At 36.0% G+C, this 22,956-nt stretch overlaps 1 protein-coding gene across 9 annotated transcripts in view; it reads left to right on the top strand.

The window, feature by feature from the left end:
• Positions 1-22,956, top strand: part of TULP4 (TUB like protein 4) — a 369,572-nt gene that overhangs the window by 252,380 nt on the left and 94,236 nt on the right. For all 9 annotated transcript variants that reach the window (XM_056818995.1, XM_056818998.1, XM_056819000.1 and 6 more), the window contains 3 exons: positions 16,619-16,799; positions 20,036-20,170; positions 21,862-22,028. In XM_056818995.1, the coding sequence (XP_056674973.1) occupies positions 16,619-16,799; positions 20,036-20,170; positions 21,862-22,028 (483 nt within the window). The remainder of the gene's footprint in view (positions 1-16,618; positions 16,800-20,035; positions 20,171-21,861; positions 22,029-22,956) is intronic.

Raw genomic sequence — 22,956 nt, forward strand, 5'->3', positions numbered from 1 at the left:
TTATTGGCTCCAGGATCTTTCGGCCCACACCACCTGAACCTAATCTCATCAGGAGCCCTCAGAGTCCAGGCAAGCCACAACCCCTCCCCCCTTAGAGAGCTGGGTCTTCTGAAAAAACAGAAACCTAGAGGCGAAGTCAAGATGGCAGCCTAGAAGGAGCATAGACCTGGCAGCCTGGCCAGAGCTTTAGAGATCCTCCATATCTGCTCTAGCCGTCCAGGAAGTTTAAAACTCAGAATAAACCCAGCCCAACTAAGCTGAACTCAATCCCATCAAAAGTCTCCAGAACACAGGGAAGCCCAGGCTCCCCATCCATCCTCACTGACTGCTGGACTTTAAGCCAATCAAAAGCCTCCAGAGGACAGGGAAGCTCAAACCCCCAACAACCCTCCCTCAGAGATTACACCAAGAGATCCTCTGTTAAAGCTCCAAGAGGGGAGACTGATAGAAGTCCCTAAAAAACAAAGAAATGAGAGGAACAAGAGCACAGACAAATACAGGGAGGAAAGAAGGGGTGAATTTGAACAAACAACAGAAACAGAAGAAAGAAACTACAATAGACAGCTTCTACTCAGCAAATGGAACAGAGGGGGAGAGATCAGCAAACGATAAACCAGAAATCCCAGCGAATTGGATACAGGCTGTGGAAGAACTCAAAACACAACTAAGAGAGGCTGAAGACAATTGGGAAAAGAACTTAAAAATTAAGATAAGTCATCTGGAAACAGAGGCACTTGAACAAAAACAAGAAAATAGTGTCCTGAAAGCCAAAATCATCCAGCTGGAAAATGAGGCAAAGGAGATGAAAGATGAGGCAAAGGAGATGAAAGACGAGATAAAGAGGATGAAAGACAATCTTCAAAGAAACTCAGACCAGAAGGAAAAAGACGACCAAAAAGCCAAAGATGAAATCCAATCTTTAAGAACCAGAGTAAAACAATAGAATCAAGTGACCTCACAAGGCAGCAGGACACTATAAAACAAAACAAAAAGAATGAAAAAATTGAGGAAAATGTGAAGCATCTCATTCACAAAACAGACGATTTAGAAAATCGTTCAAGAAGAGACAATTTAAGAATAATTGGACTACCAGAAGACCACGACAAAAGAAAAATCCTGGACATAATACTAGAGGAAATTATCCAGAAAAACTGTCCCGATATCCTAGAAGAAAAGGGGAAAGTGGAGATCAAAAGAATACACAAATCACCCCCTGTATTTAATCCCCAACTGACAACACCAAGAAATGTTATAGCCAAATTCAAAAACAATCAGATAAAAGAACAGGTATTACAAGCTGCCAAGAAGAAACCATTCAGATACCATGGAAACATGGTGAGGATAACACAGGATCTGTCTGCATCCACACTGAAGGACCGAAAGGCAAGGAATATGATATTCCGGAAAGCAAGGGAACTAGGCCTACAGCCAAGAATAAAATACCCATCAAAACTGACTATATTCTTACAGGGGAAAGTATGGTCATTTAACACAACAGAGGAATTCCAAGCATTCATAAATAAAAGACCAGACCTGAACAGAAAATTCGAAGTCCAACCACAGAACTCAAGAGAATCATCAAAAGGTAATTAAAAAAGAGGGGAAAAACAACAACAACAACAAAGGTTTTTTTTTAAGAGACTCAATAAGTTAAAATGATATGTATCCCTATAAGAAAAGAGGTCATTGGCAACTCTTAAAAACTGTTGCTATCACCTAAGCAGCTAGAAAAACTACACTCAGAGGGAACAGTGACAAACTGTATAGGATGAAAGGACAAGACATAAATAGGTATATAGAGATATGCATGCATAAATACATATACATGTGTATGTGTATATATATATATATATATATATATATAGATACATGACTAAAGCTAAAAAAGAAAAGAGGTTATGACTAAAAGAAATGGGAAAAGAAACAAATGGGGGTAAATTTATATGTCACAAAGTAGCTCATGGCGGGAGGGGGGAGAACATCGATACACTGGAAGGGTAAAGAGGTTGGAGATAGGAAATATTCAACTCTTACGTACTTTGAAACTGACCCAAAGAGGGAAGAACAATCCAATCCATTGGGGAAGAGAATAGATTTGCGCCCTATAGGGGAGTAGAAGGGTAAAAAAACAGACTGGTGGGGAGGGAAGCAGTACAAGGGAGGGGGGGGGGGAATTTTTAAAAAGACTACAGGGGAAAATAAGGGAGGGAATAAGAAGGGGGGGGGTAGAAAGGGAAATACAAGGGGGGCTAATTTAAAGTAAATCATTGGACTAAAAGGTAGAGCTAAAGAAGAAAGGTTAGAATTAGGGAAGGATATCAAAATGCCAGGGAGTCCACAAGTGACAGTCATAACATTGAATGTGAATGGAATGAACTGACCCATAAAACGTAGACGAATAGAAGAATGGATTAGAATCCAAAACCCTACCATATGTTGTCTCCAAGAAACACACATGAGGCGGGTTGACACCCACAAGGTCAGAATTAAAGGATGGAGTAAGACCTTCTGGGCCTCAACTGACAGAAAGAAGGCAGGAGTGGCAATCATGATATCTGATAAAGCCAAAGCAAAAATAGACCTGATCAAAAGGGATAGGGAAGGTAATTATATTTTGTTAAAAGGGACTTTAGACAATGAGGAAATATCATTAATCAACATGTATGCACCAAATAATATAGCACCCAAATTTCTAATGGAAAACTAGGAGAATTGAAGGAAGAAATAGACAGTAAAACCATATTAGTGGGAGACCTGAACCAACCATTATCAAATTTAGATAAATCAAATAAAAAAATAAATAAGAAAGAGGTAAAAGAAGTGAACGAAATCTTAGAAAAATTAGAATTAATAGACATATGGAGAAAAATAAATAGGGATAAAAAGGAATACACCTTCTTCTCAGCACCACATGGCACATTCACAAAGATTGACCATACATTAGGTCACAGAAACATGGCACACAAATGCAGAAAAGCAGAAATAATAAATGCAGCCTTTTCAGACCACAAGGCAATAAAAATAACAATCAGTAATGGTACATGGAAAACCAAATCAAAAACTAATTGGAAACTAAACAATATGATACTCCAAAATCGTTTAGTTAGAGAAGAAATCATAGAAACAATTAATAATTTCATCGAGGAAAATGACAATGGTGAGACATCCTTTCAAACCTTTTGGGATGCAGCCAAAGCGTTAATCAGAGGTAAATTCATATCCCTGAGTGCATATATTAACAAACTAGGGAGAGCAGAGATCAATCAATTGGAAATGCAAATAAAAAAACTCGAAAGTGACCAAATTAAAAACCCCCAGCAGAAAACCAAATTAGAAATCCTAAAAATTAAGGGAGAAATTAATAAAATCAAAAGTGATAGAACTATTGATTTAATAAATAAGACAAGAAGCTGGTACTTTGAAAAAACAAACAAAATAGACAAAGTACTGGTCAGTCTAATTAAAAAAAGGAAGGAAGAAAAGCAAATTAACAGCATCAAAGATGAAAAGGGGGACATCACCTCTGAGGAAGAGGAAATTAAGGCAATCATTAAAAATTACGTTGTCCAATTATATGGCAATAAATATACCAATTTAAGTGATATGGATGAATATATACAAAAATACAAACTGCCTAGACTAACAGAAGAGGAAATAGAATTCTTAAATAATCCCATATCAGAAAATGAAATCCAACAGGCCATCAAAGAACTTCCTAAGAAAAAATCCCCAGGGCCTGATGGATTCACCAGTGAATTCTATCAAACATTCAGAGAACAGTTAATCCCAATACTATACAAACTATTTGACATAATAAGCAAAGAGGGAGTTCTACCAAACTCCTTTTACGACACAAACATGGTACTGATTCCAAAACCAGGCAGGTCAAAAACAGAGAAAGAAAACTATAGACCAATCTCCCTAATGAATATAGATGCAAAAATCTTAAATAGGATACTAGCAAAAAGACTTCAGCAAGTGATCAGAAGGGTCATCCACCATGATCAAGTAGGATTTATGCCAGGGATGCAGGGCTGGTTCAATATTAGGAAAACCATCCACATAATTGACCACATCAACAAGCAAACCAACAAGAACCACATGATTATCTCAATAGACGCAGAAAAAGCCTTTGATAAAATACAACACCCATTCCTATTAAAAACACTAGAAAGCATAGGAATAGAAGGGTCATTCCTAAAAATAATAAACAGTATATATCTAAAACCAACAGCTAATATCATTTGCAATGGGGATAAACTAGATGCATTCCCAATAAGATCAGGAGTGAAACAAGGATACCCATTATCACCTCTATTATTTGACATTGTACTAGAAACACTAGCAGTAGCAATTAGAGAAGAAAAAGAAATTGAAGGCATCAAAATAGGCAAGGAGGAGACCAAGTTATCACTCTTTGCAGATGACATGATGGTCTACTTAAAGAATCCTAGAGATTCAACCAAAAAGCTAATTGAAATAATCAACAACTTTAGCAAAGTTGCAGGATACAAAATAAACCCACATAAGTCATCAGCTTTTCTATATATCTCCAACACAGCTCAGCAGCAAGAACTAGAAAGAGAAATCCCATTCAAAATCACCTTAGACAAAATAAAATACCTAGGAATCTACCTCCCAAGACAAACACAGGAACTATATGAACACAACTACAAAACACTCGCCACACAACTAAAACTAGACTTGAGCAATTGGAAAAATATTAACTGCTCATGGGTAGGACGAGCCAATATAATAAAAATGACCATCCTACCCAAACTTATTTATCTATTTAGTGCCATACCCATGGAACTCCCAAAAAATTTCTTTACTGATTTGTAAAAAACCATAACAAAGTTCATTTGGAATAACAAAAGATCAAGGATATCCAGGGAAATAATGAAAAAAAAAACACATATGATGGGGGCCTAGCAGTCCCAGACCTCAAACTATATTACAAAGTAGCAGTCATAAAAACAATTTGGTACTGGCTAAGAGACAGAAAGGAGGATCAGTGGAATAGACTGGGGGCAAGTGACCTCAGCCAGATAGTATATGATAAACCTAAAGATCCCAGGTCTTGGGACAAAAATCCACTATTCGATAAGAACTGCTGGGAAAATTGGAAGACAGTGTGGGAGAGATTAGGAATTGATCAACACCTCACACCCTACACCAAGATAAATTCAAAATGGGTGAAAGACTTAAACATAAAGAAGGAAACCATAAGTAAATTGGGTAAACACAGAATAGTATACATGTCAGACCTTTGGGAAGGGAAAGACTTTAAAACCAAGCAAGACATAGAAAGAATCACAAAATGTAAAATAAGTAATTTTGACTACATCAAATTAAAAGGCTTTTGTACAAACAAAACCAATGTAACTAAAATCAGAAGGAAAACAACAAATTGGGAAAAAAATCTTCATAAAAACCTCTGACAAAGGTTTAATTACTCAAATTTATAAAGAGCTAAATCAATTGTACAAAAAATCAAGCCATTCTCCAATTGATAAATGGGCAAGGGACATGGATAGGCAGTTTTCAGATAAAGAAATCAAAACTATTAATAAGCACATGAAGAAGTGTTCTAAATCTCTTATAATCGGAGAGATGCAAATCAAAACAACTCTGAGGTATCACCTCACACCTAGCAGATTGGCTAACATGACAGTTATGGAAAGTAATGAATGCTGGAGGGGATGTGGCAAAGTAGGGACATTAATTCATTGCTGGTGGAGTTGTGAACTGATCCAGCCATTCTGGAGGGCAATTTGGAACTATGCCCAAAGGGCGATAAAAGAATGTCTACCCTTTGATCCAGCCATAGCACTGCTGGGTCTGTACCCCAAAAAGATAATGGACAAAAAGACTTGTACAAAAATAGTCATAGCTGCGCTCTTTGTGGTGGCCAAAAATTAGAAAATGAGGGGATGCCCATCAATTGGGGAATGGCTGAGCAAATTGTGGTATATGTTGGTGATGGAATATTATTGTGCAAAAAGGAATAATAAAGTGGAGGAGTTCCATGGAGACTGGAAAGACCTCCAGGAAGTGATGCAGAGTGAGAGGAGCAGAACCAGGAGAACATTGTACACAGAGACTAATACACTGTGGTATAATCGAACGTAATGGACTTCTCCATTAGTGGCGGTGTAATGTCCCTGAACAATCTGCAGGGATCTAGGAGAAAAAAACACTATCCATAAGCAGAGGACAAACTGAGGGAGTAGAAACATGAGGAAAAGCAACTGCCTGACTACAATGGCTGAGGGGACATGACAGAGGAAAGACTCTGAGCGAACACTCTGATTCAAATACTAACAACATGGCAATGGGTTCAAGTCAAGAACACATATGATACCAATGGAATCACACGTCGGCCACGGGGGGTGGGAGGGAGGAAAAGAAAATGATCTTTGTCTTTAATGAAAAATGCATGGAAATGATCAAATAAAATACTATAAAATAAAAAAAAAGAAGTTGATGATTAATGAATATTAGTTGAGCAAGAACCATAGAATATCAGAGTTGGAAGGGACCTTAGACTCCTTGTCCAATGTCTGCCTTAATAAAGATCTTCTTCAACATCAGCATTTGATTGAGGATCTTGAGTCTCCATAGGTAATCCATTCAACTTTTTGACAGCTCTTAATTGTTAGGTCATATTTATGTACACAAACTCTTAGTTTCATAGTATACAGGCAGAATAAGCCCAGTTCCTTTCCTATTTAGCAGTCTTTCAAATACTTGAGTATTTGAGATATTATGTCTTCCCCAAATCTTTTTTTTCTCCAAGCTGACCATCTCCAGTGCTTTCTACTATGTAATTAGCACTATGCCAGTTACTTTCAGTATGTAACAGAAAAATAAGTTAGTTACTGCCCTGAAGGAACATACTAAACTTTAGTTAGGAGAAGCAAGATTAATGTATAGCAAATAGCTATAGAATATAGGATAGAAATAGAATATGGTATATAATTGAGTACTTAAAAAGTCCTGGAAGTAGACAGTTTCTACTTTTCAGTCAGTGAACAGTATATTAAGTGCCTCTTGGAACCCAGGTACTGTGCTAAGTAAGCATTGGTGATACAAAAAGAGGCAAAAGACAATCTCTGTGTTTGAGGAGGTCACAATCTAATGGAGAAGAGAACATGCAAACAAATATGAATAAACAAAATAGCTACAGGATAAATAGGAAGGCATTAGAGTTTAAGAGGGGTTGTGAAAGTCTTCCCCTAGTAGATAGAATGGGTAACTTTCCATCATTAGTACTCTCAGTCAGTCAATAAATAAGAATTTATTACTAAAACATGTAAAAACACGTTATTTACAGGATAAATAGGAAATAATTAAGGGAAAGAAAGCACTCGAGTTATAAGGGATTGGGAAAGATTTCATGCTTTTCTTCTTGAAAAGCATCCTAGTTATGTTTGGAGTGGCTCACAGTTTGGCTGTACACTTGGTGATGAATTATTTGACTGTAGCAGTTCCTAAAAAAGAAAATTGCAAAGAGCCTTTAATCTGATGGGACTCCCCTTCTCCACACACACTTTTGCAGTGACAGAATAAGAGTAGTGAACACTAAATTATTGGTGCTAATTATGATAGAGAGAATTGCTTTAATAGAAAACCAGAAGAGCCTAAAAAACTGACTGTTTGCAAGTACTTAATTTACTTGCCAAGTGAGGAAAGGTAGTAACTATAGGTAGTAGAATATTAAAATATAAAGTTGTTTATAAAATCTTATGCAAAAGGATAATGGGAGATTTTGAGCAGGAACTACTAGTTTAAAGAAGTCTTAATGAGAGACCCCATTAAGCATTCATTCCAAGGGGTATTTAGGATAAAACAGAAGGAAGAGGAGGAGGAAGAGAAATAAGCTACAAAAATTAATCATCCATATGCAAGGATTAGCATTGAAAAAAGCAAATGGTCTTTGCCCATGTGTACATAAGAGGAAGCTTATCCTTGAGGGATACATTTTAAGGGTGTTGAAACATCTGAAACAGAAATGATGGGAAAGAAATCCTAAACCAATAAGCCTACTTCCCTATCTTTATAATATCGTTTAAAGGAATAATTTAAGCATGCATTGAGGGTAAGCTTTTGAGGGAATATTTGACGATTCACAGAGTATTCTGTAAAAGATTACTCTTTTCCATCATGCATTTCACTAAAGGATATTTAAAAAAACACAAACTGTATTTTGATCTGTATAATTTTTTAAAAGATATTTTATTTTCCCAATTACATGCAATAACAATTTTGCACACACATTTTTTGAAGTTTTAAGACCCATATTGTCTCTTTCCCTATATCCTTTTTTCCAGAAATGGCAAGCAAATTGTTCTGGATTATATATGTATTGTCATGCAAAATGTATTTCCATATTATTCATTATTGGTAAAAGAATATAAAACCAAAACCATGTGTTGTTTTTTTTTAAACTTGAACTGGTAGAGCAAAATACCATCTTAAATAGGCTTCCAATATGTCTTTTCAGTATGTCAGAAGGATATAACAATAGGAAATTTTGTTTGATGTTGTTCTGACCATTAATCTTTTTTTTTAAACTTTCTCTTCCGTCTTATAATCAATACTGGGTATTGGTTATAAGGTGGAAGAGTGGTAAGGTCTAGGCAATGGGAGTTAAGTGACTTGCCCAGGTTCACACAGCTAGGAAGTGTCTGAGACAACATTTGAACCCAGGATCTCACATATCTAGGCCTGGCTCTCAATCCACTGAGCCACCCAGCTTTCCCCTGACTTGACCATTAGTCTTAGGAGAGGTTTAAAATAGCGAACATGGATTCTCCCCCATATTAAATACTCATATGGAGGAAAGATTTTTCTATAGATGATGAAATTGTCCAAGTGCTCTTGTTTGCAGATGATATTGTAATGATTACATGAAATCTCAGGAACATTGCAGTACCTTCTCATATATTAGTAATCCCTTTGGACAGTGTACTTTGATTTTCTTCATTAGAAAAGCAAAATGAATAAAGAATATCTGTTGTCTAGATTTTAATATGTAGTTGGTCAAATAACCTAAAAAGTTCATCTCTATACACACATGCCTACATATACACACAGTGTTCACCCAATTGTTATGTATGTGTGTTTGTGTTTGTATGGTGTAGATTCAGTTTAGTCTAGCATTGAATATGAAATGAACAAATTCATTCGACTTGAGGTGATGCTAAAATCTCCAAAGAAAATTGAGGTTAAAGATTACCCAAATGATGGTGCAAAAGCTTACAAGCTAGCTGCAACTTATTAAAAAACATGGAACCATGAAAGGGAAATGGTGTTGAAGATAATTTGAAAAAAAGTTTTTGATCAAAAAGGAAGCAGATCAGTCAGAAATTTACTAGCTATGTGACTGGGCAAATATCATAATTCTGCTTGTACCACACTTTCATCTATAAAATGAGCTGGAGAAGGAAATGGCAAACTACTCCAGTATCCTTGTCAAAAAGACCTTCAGAAGACTGATGAGTTGGACATGATATAAAATGACTAAACAAGAATAGTATAATCAAATTATGTTATTAAAATACCAACCCCTCCCCCCAGTAACTCTTACCATATTTGCAGAGTTTTTATAACTTCTAAAGTTGTACTCTATCTTTTATTGCTTCTATCCTTAATTTTGACATTTGGATATGTTAAGCTAAGCTAATTTCAAATATATAATCCATAGATTCCTTCAACATATAGCCCAAAAGCAAGCAATATTTTTCCATCACCCTGTTTTTAGGACCCTTATATTGCTTTGCATTTATTTAATATGTTTTGTACTTACTTACCTGTGCATACATTTTTCTTTTCAGAAGGGCATTTTTGTTTTTGTCTATGTATTTCCAGAGCCTGGTACATAGGAGAATGCTTAATACATGTATAATAAAGATTTGAAAACTGACTGGCATTTTGACATTTTTAGTTCATAGGGATAAGCACTCTTTTGCAGCCCTAAGAACAGTTTTATTCATCAAGATCTTTGAATCAGAAGGGGAACATGATGTATTCCTGAGAGTTTTTAAAAAGAGACACATAGCCTCAGATAGAGGAAACAGAAAAGGGACTAAAGAGATGGTATCCTTGGCTTTAACTCAAACTTAATGTGCTGAGCTGGAAAAAATGAAATGACAACCTGAAAGGATAGCTGATCTATGACAGAGAATGAAGAAGTTGAAGTAGGCTGTCTCAGAACAGAGAACTAAGACTTAAGATATTAGTACTACTCAGCTCATTAAGGCCTGAAGGGAATTTGCAAAAGATTTACTCTTTGCTTAGTATAACTTAAATTTTCATTTGTTACAAGCCAAGTCTTATAGAATGGGAGTTATCTACAAATATTTGTGGTATGGGATTTATTTTTTAGAATTCATCACAAATTCATTTTATTTCAACAATAAAAAGGACCAACTTTGAGCTCTGTAGAAAGTGCAATCTTGTCAGCATGAGATTTTTAATTACATACAAAATACCTGCTTTAGAATGGAAATATCCACTGATTCAGCTAATTGTGGTTAACCATGAGAAAAACAGATTTTAAATGAGGCAAGGTTGCACTAAGTCTTTAGGCTCACTCTCTTTTTCAGTCATTCAAGTATAGTGAGCAAGGCAGGATGACTAGCCATGCCCCTGGATAAAGTGGATGACCTTGGGATCTTTGATGTCTAGTTAAACTGTAAGCACCCTACAGTTCCTACTTCAGTCACCTTTATGGCTAATGGAACAAATTGGTCTCATTCACCCATTCCACCAGAGAAAATCTCCATATACTTGGAGCAGAAACTCCCCAATTCAATGATGAGTTTATGACTCATCAATTACCATCAAACTGGTTTAGTCCATCTCCCAAGATGTTTTATACTTGCACGTTGTGACAGAGGTTGGCACTAGAGAAAAAGTGCCAGGCTGAAGAATATGTGAAATTCATCACCTCATTGGGGGGAGGGGCCCCAGGAGTGAAATCCATAGGAGGAGGCGTAGACTCTGGCTGGGAGAGCAGTTAGGGTCTCTCAGTCTTGAGAAGCCAAAGAGAGAAGATGGGAAAAAGAACTGTATTAAAAAAAAAGATAAAAAGAGGAAAGTTTGTACCCCGAAGGAAGCTTGGACTTTCAGTATGGATAGAGGGAAAGAGAGGAGAACCCCTTCCTCAAAGTGGGGTTCAGGGGAGACAGCAGATGTAATGGTTTGGCTCAGAGAGAGGAGAGGGGATTTGAAGATTTTCCCCCTTCTGCCTTCCCTCCTTAGCTAACACTTCTCTCCCCAATTTGATCTTGTCCCTCTTGTCCCCCCTCCACTACTCAAGACCAAAAGGTCTCCCCTTGATCCATTTACTCACACTCAGCTTGGGGAACAGATAACTTCTCATGTTAACTCAATCAGGTAATACAAAAGGAAATAAAGGGCAGGGAAGAATGGGAAAAGGAAAGTGGGGAAAAGAGGTCCCTGTCTCTAAACCCTTTCCCTCCCTCCTCTAGTTTGGGGGGGAACTCGGGCCTTGGCAGCCTGAGCCCCCTGAGAGAAAGTCAGGTTGACTCACAACAGCAACAGGAGCTGAGGTAAAAAATGCTTAAGTTTCTCTTCAGAAAGTCTCTTCAATTGGGAAGTGTTGGGGGGAGAGATTTCCAGTCACCAGCAGGGAAAGAGGGTAACCCTCAAGAGAAAGTGTTTTTCCCAACTTCTCTCTTCAGCTTCTCAAGACCGAGAGACCCTAACTGCTCTCCCAGCCAGAGTCTACTCCTCCTCCAGATTTCACTTCTGGGGCCCCTCCCCCATTGAGGTAATCAATTTCACGTACTCTTCAGCCTGGCACTTTTTCTTTAGTGCCAGCCTCTGTCACAAATCCTCCATTTCCTGTTGTTTGCATGGTGCCACCCTGGCCCACGCCATCAAAATGACTGGCCTCTCTTTCCCCCTCTCCATACTGAAAGTCCAAGCTTTCCTTGGGGTACAAACTTTCCTCTTTTTATCTTTTTCTTAATACAACATGCTACAGCTTCTTGGAGTCACAGGTGAGTTGAGTGCTTAAGATACTAGTCATCCTTTAACACCCAAACACCCAGAGAGAATATAATACTGTATAATAATGTACAATGTTCTTTATTATTACTGTATTTAATTATGATAGTGTTTTATTGTGTGTTTAATTTATCATTCAAACTTTATTCTATGTAATATAAGGATAATATTAGAAAATAAGTACTTTTTTATTAGTTTAGAGATAAGAAATAAAGTGGCTGGTTTGAGAAAAGAATTAGAGTTTGAAGCAGTGCTGAGAAAGCATGTTAATTTCGACTGCTGACAGTTATAACTGTTTTTCTATGTCAGTTACACTCTCTGGCAGTTGGGAGTTGGTCTCTGGCAGTTGGCAGAGACACATTATCAGAGACTCTCCCAGGGCTAGAGGAGGCAACATCTTTGCCTCTCTCTCTGTCTGAGGGAAAGATCTGAAGGAACTTAGTGTTTTCTTTCCCAACTTGGGAAATACTATTGAATCTATTGTTGTCTTTATAGATTGTTTAACTCTGAGAAGACCAAAGAAAAACCTGGTCTTTGGTTTAGACTCTGAGTCTGTTAAGACTCAGAGTCTTAACTTGATTCTTGTTGAGACTCAACCAGCTAGATTTTTATAATTTGAGGGTGAAGTTAAGATTTGTAAGGATAATAGCAATAGTTTTTATTTAGATAATATAAATTTGGGTTAGTCAGATCAGGGAGGAATGGTGTAGCCTGTGAAACACAGGAGAAGTGGTTCCTTTTGGAAGCTGGGAGTTTATTTGGGTGGATTTAGAATTCCTTAGAATTAGAAATACTTCTTTATCCTTATATATTTCAATAAATATTTTATTTTATAATAAGAGTCTCTTTAGCATCCTTGCTCCTGTTCCTGAAGAGAAGTTCACCTTTGAGCTTTGCTTCATCAATGAAAATACTTTTGATTAACTCTATCAGAAGTATCCAGACAGTTTTGAACAGTTTGAACCTGATTGGCTAGTTAAATATCTTGAACCTATATTAAACAGTTTTTCTATTTTGTTTAGCTTGCCATTATATATATTTTTTATTTTTATAGTAAGAACAAGACAATTATGTTATATATTGTGAAGGGTTAAATTTTGGGGGTAGGAGTTTGAAAAAAAAAAGCCAGGAGATCAGTTTCTTAAATATAGACACTTAGTTTATTATTTGGAAAATACAGATAGGAAATAGGAGGAAAGTGAGAGTAATCTTATAATAGCTTATAAATATTCCTAAGATCCCAATCCTAAATAAAATTTCTAAAAAAAAAAACCTAAATCTATCTACCTTCATGGGCAGTACCTTCTGCCAGAGCCAGACTCCAGCCTAACTTTTCTACTCTATCTAATAATTTATCCATTATCTATCTATTTATCTACCCAAAATAATAATTTATAAGGCAGTTAAGGCCTTAAATCCATTTCTCAGTCTCCTCACAGTCTCAGAGAGAATAAGCTACACACTCCTCTCCCAGGGAACCCAAAAACAAAAAGCCTTTTTCCAACTGCCAGCTGTAACTGACTGTCACCAACTGACAGTTTGCATAGCAGGGAAACTCTTAGAAATCTTTTTGCTCCCTTTCCTCTTAAACAGAAAAAGGAAGAAATTAAGAAAAACTCTCTTAACAATATGTAGGCAGCAGCCATCTGGGGGCTCTACTATGTAAATGTACATACACACGCACACACACAAAATGTGTGAGGTAACATAATTTTTAAGACACTCAGGGCTCTATTTTTTAAATTTTTTATTTATTTTATCAGGAAGCATGAATTTGCGTTCCCCTTCTCTAGGAGAAAAAAAATAATACTGAAGGGTTTCATTTATAACGAATCAGGAAGATATTAAAGATGTATTCAAAAGCTGACTCTAATGAGTAAAGTGTTCATGGACCAGACTTATGGATATATTTCTAATATTTCACATGATTGATTTCTGAATCCTTAAATTAGGTGGGACTTAAACTTTGTAAACTTAGTCTGGAAGGCTAGCAAGAAATTTTTATAGCTTCTTTGTTATGTCAAAGATATACATTTAGCATCTGGATAGCTTGGTGCCAGTGTTCTGGAGGAAGGTTTGATAAGTGAGCTTCTTTCCGGGGTACCCTGCTCTTGCTATCCATTACTTTATTTTGCAATTGGTTGTCAATATTATAATACTGTTATTTCACTTGTTTGATTTACAACATGCAAAACCCCCATCCTTGAAACCTATAATAAACCATGCGGCTTGCTCAGCCAGCTCTCTGACGCCCAAGTGCTGACTTGCCGACACCACACTAAAGTTTTGTCCCTGTGTTTCTTGTCTCTCTGCTCCTTCTATGGCTCACTCTCTCCAGTTCTTAATCTTCCACCCATTACTTTCCAGTCTTCAGCTTCCCCCCAGAGTGGATTCTGACCCACACAAGAATTCTATGTATAGCTGGACTCTACAAATACCACTGGAGAAAAATACAGAGTCGAGCAAAACAAATTCCAAAATTGTTATTATCAAAAAAATCAATGTCTCATTCCGCATAGTGAACCTTATCACCTCTAATGAGAAGGATGCCTTATTATCAGTTCTCTGGAATGCTCTGATCAAGTTCTTAAGCCTCTAAAAGCTATTTGTTGTTACAATGTTGTTGTTGTTATATAAAAATATTCTCCTGTCTGTATATAACACTTCATTCTACACCAGTTCGCACAAGTATTACCAAGTCTCTGAAATGGCTCCTTTTGTCATTTCTTATGATTTAGTAATATTCCATTACATTCAAATACCATAATTTGTTCAGCCATTACCCAAATGATGAGTAGCTTCTTGGTTTCCAATTCTTTGTCAATACAAAGAACTGCTAAGTATTTTTGTTACATGAGTCCTATTGCTTTCCTCTTTAGGGGCATAGGCCTACTAGTAGTGTAACTAAGTCAACTGCAGGGTTCATTTTTTGTGATATTCCTTTCTTGTCGATTTGCCAATTAAGAATTATATGCAAAAAGTTACTAAATAGCTCATGCCTTTTGATATAGCATGCCACTGTTCTACCAATACCCCAAAAGAGATTCAGGGAAAGTAGAAAAGGGCCTTTATGCATACAAATATTTATATTAGCTCTTTTTGTGGTGACAAAAGACTGGAAACAAAAGAGATGCCCATCAGTTGGGGATTGGCTGAATAAAGCAATGATATGTAAGTGATGGGTAGCTTGGTGGCATAATGGATAGTGTCAGGTGTGGAGTCAGGAAGACTCAGCTTTGTGAGTTCAAATCGAGCCTCAGGCTTTTACTACTGTGGGACTCTAGGCAAGTCATTTAAAACTATTTGCCTCAGTTTCCTCATCTGTAAAATGAGCTGGAGAAGGAAATGTCAAACCACTCTAGCTCAGCTGAAGAAAACTCAAATGGGGAATCAAAGCATCAGATATAACTAAAGCAACTAAACAAATGCAAATGTGATGAAATATTATGCTGTATTTTTCTTCAGTGTTATCTCTCACTTTACTTTCTTTGTAACATGGCAAAAAATCAGCTAATAAATAGTTACTGAATGAAATGAATGAATTTGAAAAGCAATGGCAGCGAGGTTTAATGACTAGGTTTATTCACATCATCTCATGAGGCTCCCTGTACAACTCCCCAGAATAGCACCTAGCTCTCAGAGTTGTTGTGAGGATCAAATGAGATAACAACTGTAAAGCACTTATTATTTGCCCAGTGCCTGGTATATAATTAGTACTCTATAAATGTTCGTTTTTATTAGTTATTATTTTAACATACCACAATTTAGTCTCCAGTTAATACTATTAGAATTCATGTGCTACATTTAATTAAAAATACTGATTACAACATATTTTTATATACTTGCCATTATAACCTCATTTAGAGGCATTTATTTTCATATGTAAATTACCAGCAAATACTAGCTTTTTATTTTATATAGGGGGAAAAACCTAACACTGCTGCCATTCTAAAAAATATGCTTTGCTGTGTTCTGTAGAAACATACACCTTTAAAAAGGTTAGGCTAATGTACCCTTAATATGTTGCTGCTAGGTCTAACACTAGGATAAATTCCTTCATGAGTTTCTTATCTTTTAAAAAATATAGATTTTACTTGAAATATTTCATGAACTTATTATGTCACATTAAATAATGCTATCTAGAGATTGCATGGCAAAGTGAATAGAGTGCTGGATTTACAGTGAGGATTACCTAGGTTCAAATCTCAACAAATAAGTCACTTAAACTCTCTTGAGTCTCAGATTCCTATTGGGACAATACTATTTATACTTCTCAGTGTAGTTATAAGGATATAATGATATTTGTATATATAATATATATGAAACTATATTATCCACCCCCCCCCAAAGAGGTTAATTGATTTGCCTAGGGTCACTCAGAGACAATTCTGAGATTCAAATCAGTCTTCTGACACTGTACTCAGTCCTAAAACCATTCTCTACACCATATTTCTCTAAAATTCTGATGCTCTGCCAAATGAGCTATACTCATTTATGCTTGAGTTGAGACATATTTGCTAGAAATAGAAGTTCTCTTCCTCCACCTCCTCCAGTAACTATTTTAGTACTTTGTTTTCAGGTACTGTTTGGCACTGCTGATGGGCAAGTGATTGTTATGGATTGCCATGGCAGGATGTTGGCACATGTTCTTCTTCATGAGTCAGATGGAATCCTGAGCATGTCCTGGAATTATCCCAGTTTCCTGGTAGAAGATAGCAGTGAAAGTGACACAGATTCTGATGACTATTCCCCACCTCAAGGTAGAAGCTGGCTTCTTTCAATTTCTTTGATACTTTTAAAAGGAAATACACACCTACAGTTGATCACAACTTTAAGAGTATTTCATTGGAGATATATATAGGGTTTAACTCACCTGAAAAAACTTCTAGAACTAAATTCTTCAAAAAGTAGTGTCTAGTATTTTTGTCTTTAATTTCCCATTTCTGTCTCTGACTCTGGCCTAGTTGACTAGTCTCCTTTGGTATAAATTACCCTGGCTATTGTAGTAAGGAAATTAGGATATTAAGTCTTGATTAAAATAAGGTATTTGATAAAAAAAAAATCCCTGAGGGTGGAGGCAAGGCGGAGTGTTGAGCGTAAGACCAGACCTTAGAAAGAGGAGCCTAGGAAAAAGGTTCTGACAATTGGTGAGGTACACTCTCTGACTGATGTAGTTTCTCTCTGGCTCCTGGTGGAGGCACACATCTGAGACCTTGCTCTGTGCTGATGAGAGGGAAGAGAGAACTCTGAAAGCCATCTGAATAGGGTTTTCTACTTTCCTGACTCAAAGAAGTCATCTTTAAGAAGAAGCTGATAGATCTGTTTTGCTGGAGAACAGTTTTGGAGAATGAGAAAGATGGAAGGCTGTTTGCCTGGGTTCTGGGCCATACCAGGGTTACCTTATTGTCAGTTAACAGCTGCCATCTTGGTTGACTGAATATATATGTACTTGGAGATATCTTCATCAAATTAAGTTAATTGAATATGGATTTTAGTTGGGTAATAGATAGCATTTGGGTTTTTTTTAGTAAGTGCTAGGCACTTTTAGTGTAGCTGGAAGAACCAAAGACACTGTCGTGAGACAGATGTAGAAGGTAGGTGAAAAGTTAGTTCCCCTTTTAGTGGTAAGGTTTCCTTGTTATTAATTCTTATACTTATATATTTTAATTATAAATAAATAGATTTTTATGAATTTATAGTTTAGAAGTAAAGTTTAGCACATTAGCATGCTGAAGGGAAGTCACTCCTGGCTTTCCTTTGGAGGGGAGAATTGAAAGATACATTTATGAACAACAACAAAATATCTTACCACAGCCTCCCTTTCACAACAACACAGATAATCTCAATACTTCACTATTCAATGAGGATTATGAAATTATATCTCATTAATATTGTACAGAATAGCTGGTTAATTGATGTAAAAAATTTGATGAAAAAATTCTATATAAGTGTAAGGAACAATGATACATTAAAATTCGTATTGGTTCTAAAATTAGTAAATTAAATCAGAAAATGAGATGGGTACATCCTATATGTGTCCTGTCATCTTATTATTATAGGCAAGAGCTATAAGATCTATCATTTAGAGAAAGCAATCTAAAAGGCAGCTAGGTTGCTCAGTAGATTGAGAGCCAGGCCCAAAGATGGGAGGTTTTAGGTTTAAATCTGGCCTCAGACACTTCCTAGCTATGTGCCCCTGGCCAAGTCACTTAACCCCTAGTACCTAGCCCTTACAACTCTTCTGCCTCTCCTCAAAAATATTGGAGTATCTTAAAAGAAATTAAATAAGTAATTATGTTTTGATATTATGGCATAATGAGTTTGGATATAGCATAACAAAAACATCTTTAAGTGCTACAAAGAAGAACAGAAATTGATACTTTTATGGAATGCTGAATCATCTCTGAGTGGGTGAATTCCATGGGGACCTCCTTCATGACTAGTTCACAATAAGTAGTCTGAACAATTAAACTTTATAAATGCATCAGAAACTGTTAATGATCATATCCCCGACTTGTATAGCCATGTAGGAAGACTTTAATGATTTTGTTAACTATATAAACAGTATTTGTTTTGTTTTTTAAAACCATTTAAATATCCTAGTATTAAATTTTTCTTCAAATAGATTTAAATCTCCCTGTGAGTATTTTTTAAACCATTTTACTCCTTCTCAGAGCCTGTACATGAAGCATCATGACTTGTACAAGGCACCAATGGCTAGAACCCAATTGCAACACTATAAACTGTATGCTATATTAAAAGGCATCAAAGAAAAAAATGCTGCTACTGCTTTTATAGATTACTATCTAGTAAATTAATGATTATGTGAAAGTTGGGTAACAACGTTTCCAACACAGTAGTTTTTGCTCTTGCCATTCTTGTATTAAAGTACTGAAGCATTCACTTTTCCATATCATTGGAAAAATATGTTTCATAGATAAAGTAACCTATTTAGGTTCTATACAGAAGTATGTATTTCAGAAGATCTGTGTTATCTTGAGAATATAACCTTTTTGAAACTCCCAGAACCTTCTGATGCCTAAGAATTCTCTTTCTTAGAAGTCAAAATATGTTAAAAAAAAATGAAAGTGAGAAATTCCAAACCAATGAGGGCACTATATTTCACCTGGTATGGAGAAGGCTATAGTTCTTTTGTGGTCATGGGCATATTTCACCTGGTATGGGGAAGGTCATTGCTCTTTTGTGGTCATGGAATTAAAACAGCCTTAGGAAGCATTTCAGTTGGAGTCTCCTGTATAATGGTTAGCTTGTTTCTGCTGTTAGTACTCTTACAGTGCCATCCTGATTCCCAGCTTTTTTTCCTTTAGGGGTTGGGGGGGGGGGGGGTCTGTTCCTAGCAGCTGTAAAAAAAAAAATTCTCTTCAGTGGGAAAAACTATGCATCATAGAACTGTTGCTTATTTATTAGAGGTTCTTGAATTTTCAGAATGTTTAACACCCTTTTATGAATTCTTTGGGTTTTGTTTACCAAAGGGAAATGTCATTTTGATATTCTTCATGGGCTTCTGACAGTCTTCTACATTTCATACAGAAAGACTTAGATTGCTAGGGTGCCCCAAAACCTAGAGTAGTTTGGGATATTACAAGATCTCTCCAAGAGTTTGGAGTTTGGATATGGATATGTTTGGATATGGACTGGGAGATACCCAGTTTCAGGCTTTATGACTAGAAAAGCTTCTGAGTTTGGTTGGTTTGGGGGCCATCAGAGAAAGCAGCTTCTCTCTCCCTATGCAATCCTAACACATATCACAGTATATTACTTTCTTTCCCCCAAAAGTTGAGTTTACCTCAGTAGGCCCTGAGGAATATTATAATATATTGAGCCTCTTGCCTTATATCAAAATATCCCAAACCGGAGCTCATTCTAAATTTCCAATTTCTTTTTATGAATATATATATACTAAATTATCACATTGTAAACCTAGATTTGTGTCAGGTAAAGTACCTTTACTTACTCTGCATTCTTTTTCTTGCAGATGGTCCAGCAGCATATCCCATACCAGTGCAGAACATCAAACCACTGCTTACTGTCAGCTTCACTTCTGGAGACATTAGCTTAATGAACAACTATGATGATTTGTCTCCTACTGTCATCCGCTCAGGGTTGAAAGGTACAAAAGAGTGAATTTGCCTGCAATATTCTATTTTTCTCTGACTTCTATACCCCACAAATCACATTCATGCTTATCCTCCTAAATGTGTCTCATATCCAGTATTTATTGATTCCTGTCATCTGATGTGGCTTGTCATGTTCTTATATAGTGTTTTTTAAATAAAGATCATATCCCACTTAGATTTCTTATTGATGAATTAATAGCTGATTTCATCTTCAAGAAATATTTCTGATAGTTAAATATTAGCTTAACTCACTCTTCCTCTCAACTCTTAAAAGAACATTAAAATATTCATCTCCTGGGTATATATAACTGTTGTATCTGGTTTACATTGCATTTGTATCATAAATTGACTCTTGACTTCTGTCATTGCTTGTAGATGCAGACATTAAAGAACATATCATTTTAAATGAGTTATCTTATAAATTTAAGATTCTATTTGATGTTTTAAAGGAAAAAATCATGATATAATAAAGTAGTCTTGAAATGCTATGGAAATTTTATTTTGTTCATCTTTTGTCAGACTGTGATGTGAATATTTTACTTAAAAGTGGTAGAGCCCTCACGAATAAAATTGTGAAATATTACTGTTTAAAGAATAAATCAGTCATGAAAAATGTTTCAATTAAAATGTTTTTCATCTTGAGGTTTGTGTACTACTGGCAATGATATTTGGAAGAGAATTCCAGGTGATGCTACATAGTGCCAAGAGGGTTTAGTTGAAGGATTGTTAAAAATACTGCATACTTGATTTTCCTTCCGGCCTCAACCTTAAGGTTTCTGGGAAATTGAGATTCAGATAAATAAAATTCAGATAGGACTGAGGCTGAAATGGAAAATTGGTACTTTTTAGCTCTTAAAATTGACCGTTGCTATTAGATTAGATGGTTTGAGTTATCATATGGTCATATTCTCTTGACTCCCTATACTGATTAGTAATATGATACTGTGTCAGAGTTAGCTCTTAAACTAAACCTTCATGGATTTGAGCCAGCTTTGTCTAGTACTACACTCTGCCTCTTCAGATTCAGAAATATTTTTTAATCCTTTTCATTCTGGAAAGGTGCAAATGCATGGGTTCATACTTACCTAACTTACAAACTCATAGAAAATAAGACAAAAAACATAATTTTATAAAGACTGCTTTATATATTTCAGCTACTTTTAACATAAATTCAGCTGAGTCACTATATAGAAATATAATGGAGTTCCTTCACTGTGCTGCTCCTGGAAGATAAGGACTTGCAGTGACTTATGCTAGATGTGTTACATCAGATTTTTGCTCTTTTTTAGGGTTTTTTTTCCCAGAAGGTAAGATTTAACCCGTGAGATCTCCAACTTGATTTAAAGATATGTTTTGCACAGGATTGTAATGTAGTAAAAATTATCTAGAGTGCATACTTTTGATGATGAAGACCCAAAAAAAGGGGGAACCATAATCCATCTTTCCTTCCTTCCATCTCTCTTTCCTTTCTTCCTTCCTTCCTTTTTTTCTTCCTTCCTCCCTTCCTTCCCTTTTTTCCTCTTTCCCTCCCTCCCTCCCTCTCTCTCTCTCTCACTTCCCTTCACTTTTCCTCCATGGATGATCAATTTTTAAAAATAACTTTAAAAGCTTGGGAATTTTAAAATACAAGTTCAGGGTAAATTAATTTCCTGTTCTTGATTAGCCTCTGTCTTTATGATTTCAGAGGTGGTCGTCCAGTGGTGCACACAGGGAGATTTGCTTGCAGTAGCTGGTATGGAGAAACAGAACCAACTAGTTGAAATTGCCAATGGTACCTTTCTGAAGAGTGCCCTGGTCAAATTCTATAACGTTCGTGGAGAACACATCTTCACACTGGATACACCTGTGCAAGTAAGAAAATGTATAATAACAGGATGCCATTGTCATTTCAGTGTCTTCCAATTTGTTTATGTTAAAAAAATAAGCCCACTATATAACCCACAATGATATAATATTTTATGATTTACAATGAACTGGACTCTACAAAAATCAATTGATACATTATCTACATTGTGATATTTGTTATATAAATTTCTTGATTTCATTAGAAAAATTCTAAAAAGATCACTCTGTTCTTTCATTTTTTTTTCATTCATTCATTCTTCAACCTGTCACATTCCGGTTTCCATTTCACCATTGTACAGAAATTCTTCTTCCCAAGCATCTTAATGGTCTTCTTGTCACAAAATTGAAAATCTCTTTTAGCTCTTATTTATACTTCTTGTCTTCTCTGCAGCATTTGACCCTGTTGGGTCAAATCTTTCATCTTTAAACTTTATCCTTCCTGGATTCTGTGACTATATATGGCCATTGTTCTTTTCTAGGCTTCCTGGCAGTTTCTTTGTCTTATTTGCTGACACTTCATTTTTCTTATACCATTTAAATTTGTGTTTCATTCATTTTACTTAGTTCTCTAATCTCCCTATGCTTTCTACCTTTCTGGGTAAATTAATCACTTTTTCTAGTTTCATTTATCACATCTAAATAAATGACTCCCAAGTTTTTTTTTTTCTCTACACTCCTTATTTTTCTTTAGCATGCTTGTCCCATGGCTCCAGATGTCTGGTGGATATCATAATCTGGATGTCCAATTGCACTTGAGAATCAGTCTTTCCAAAGTAAAGTTGCCCTCTTCCAAACATTTTTCCGTCTGTGCCACTACCTTCTTACAAATTAATATGACAAAAGTGATATCTCAGAGCCATCTTTGATCTTTTCATTCTTCCTCTGTATCCCATATCAGTTGCCAATTATTATTGATTCTAATTCTGTGATATCT

This window comes from Monodelphis domestica, chromosome 2 (assembly GCF_027887165.1).
Source record: "Monodelphis domestica isolate mMonDom1 chromosome 2, mMonDom1.pri, whole genome shotgun sequence".
Lineage (NCBI taxonomy): Eukaryota > Metazoa > Chordata > Mammalia > Didelphimorphia > Didelphidae > Monodelphis > Monodelphis domestica.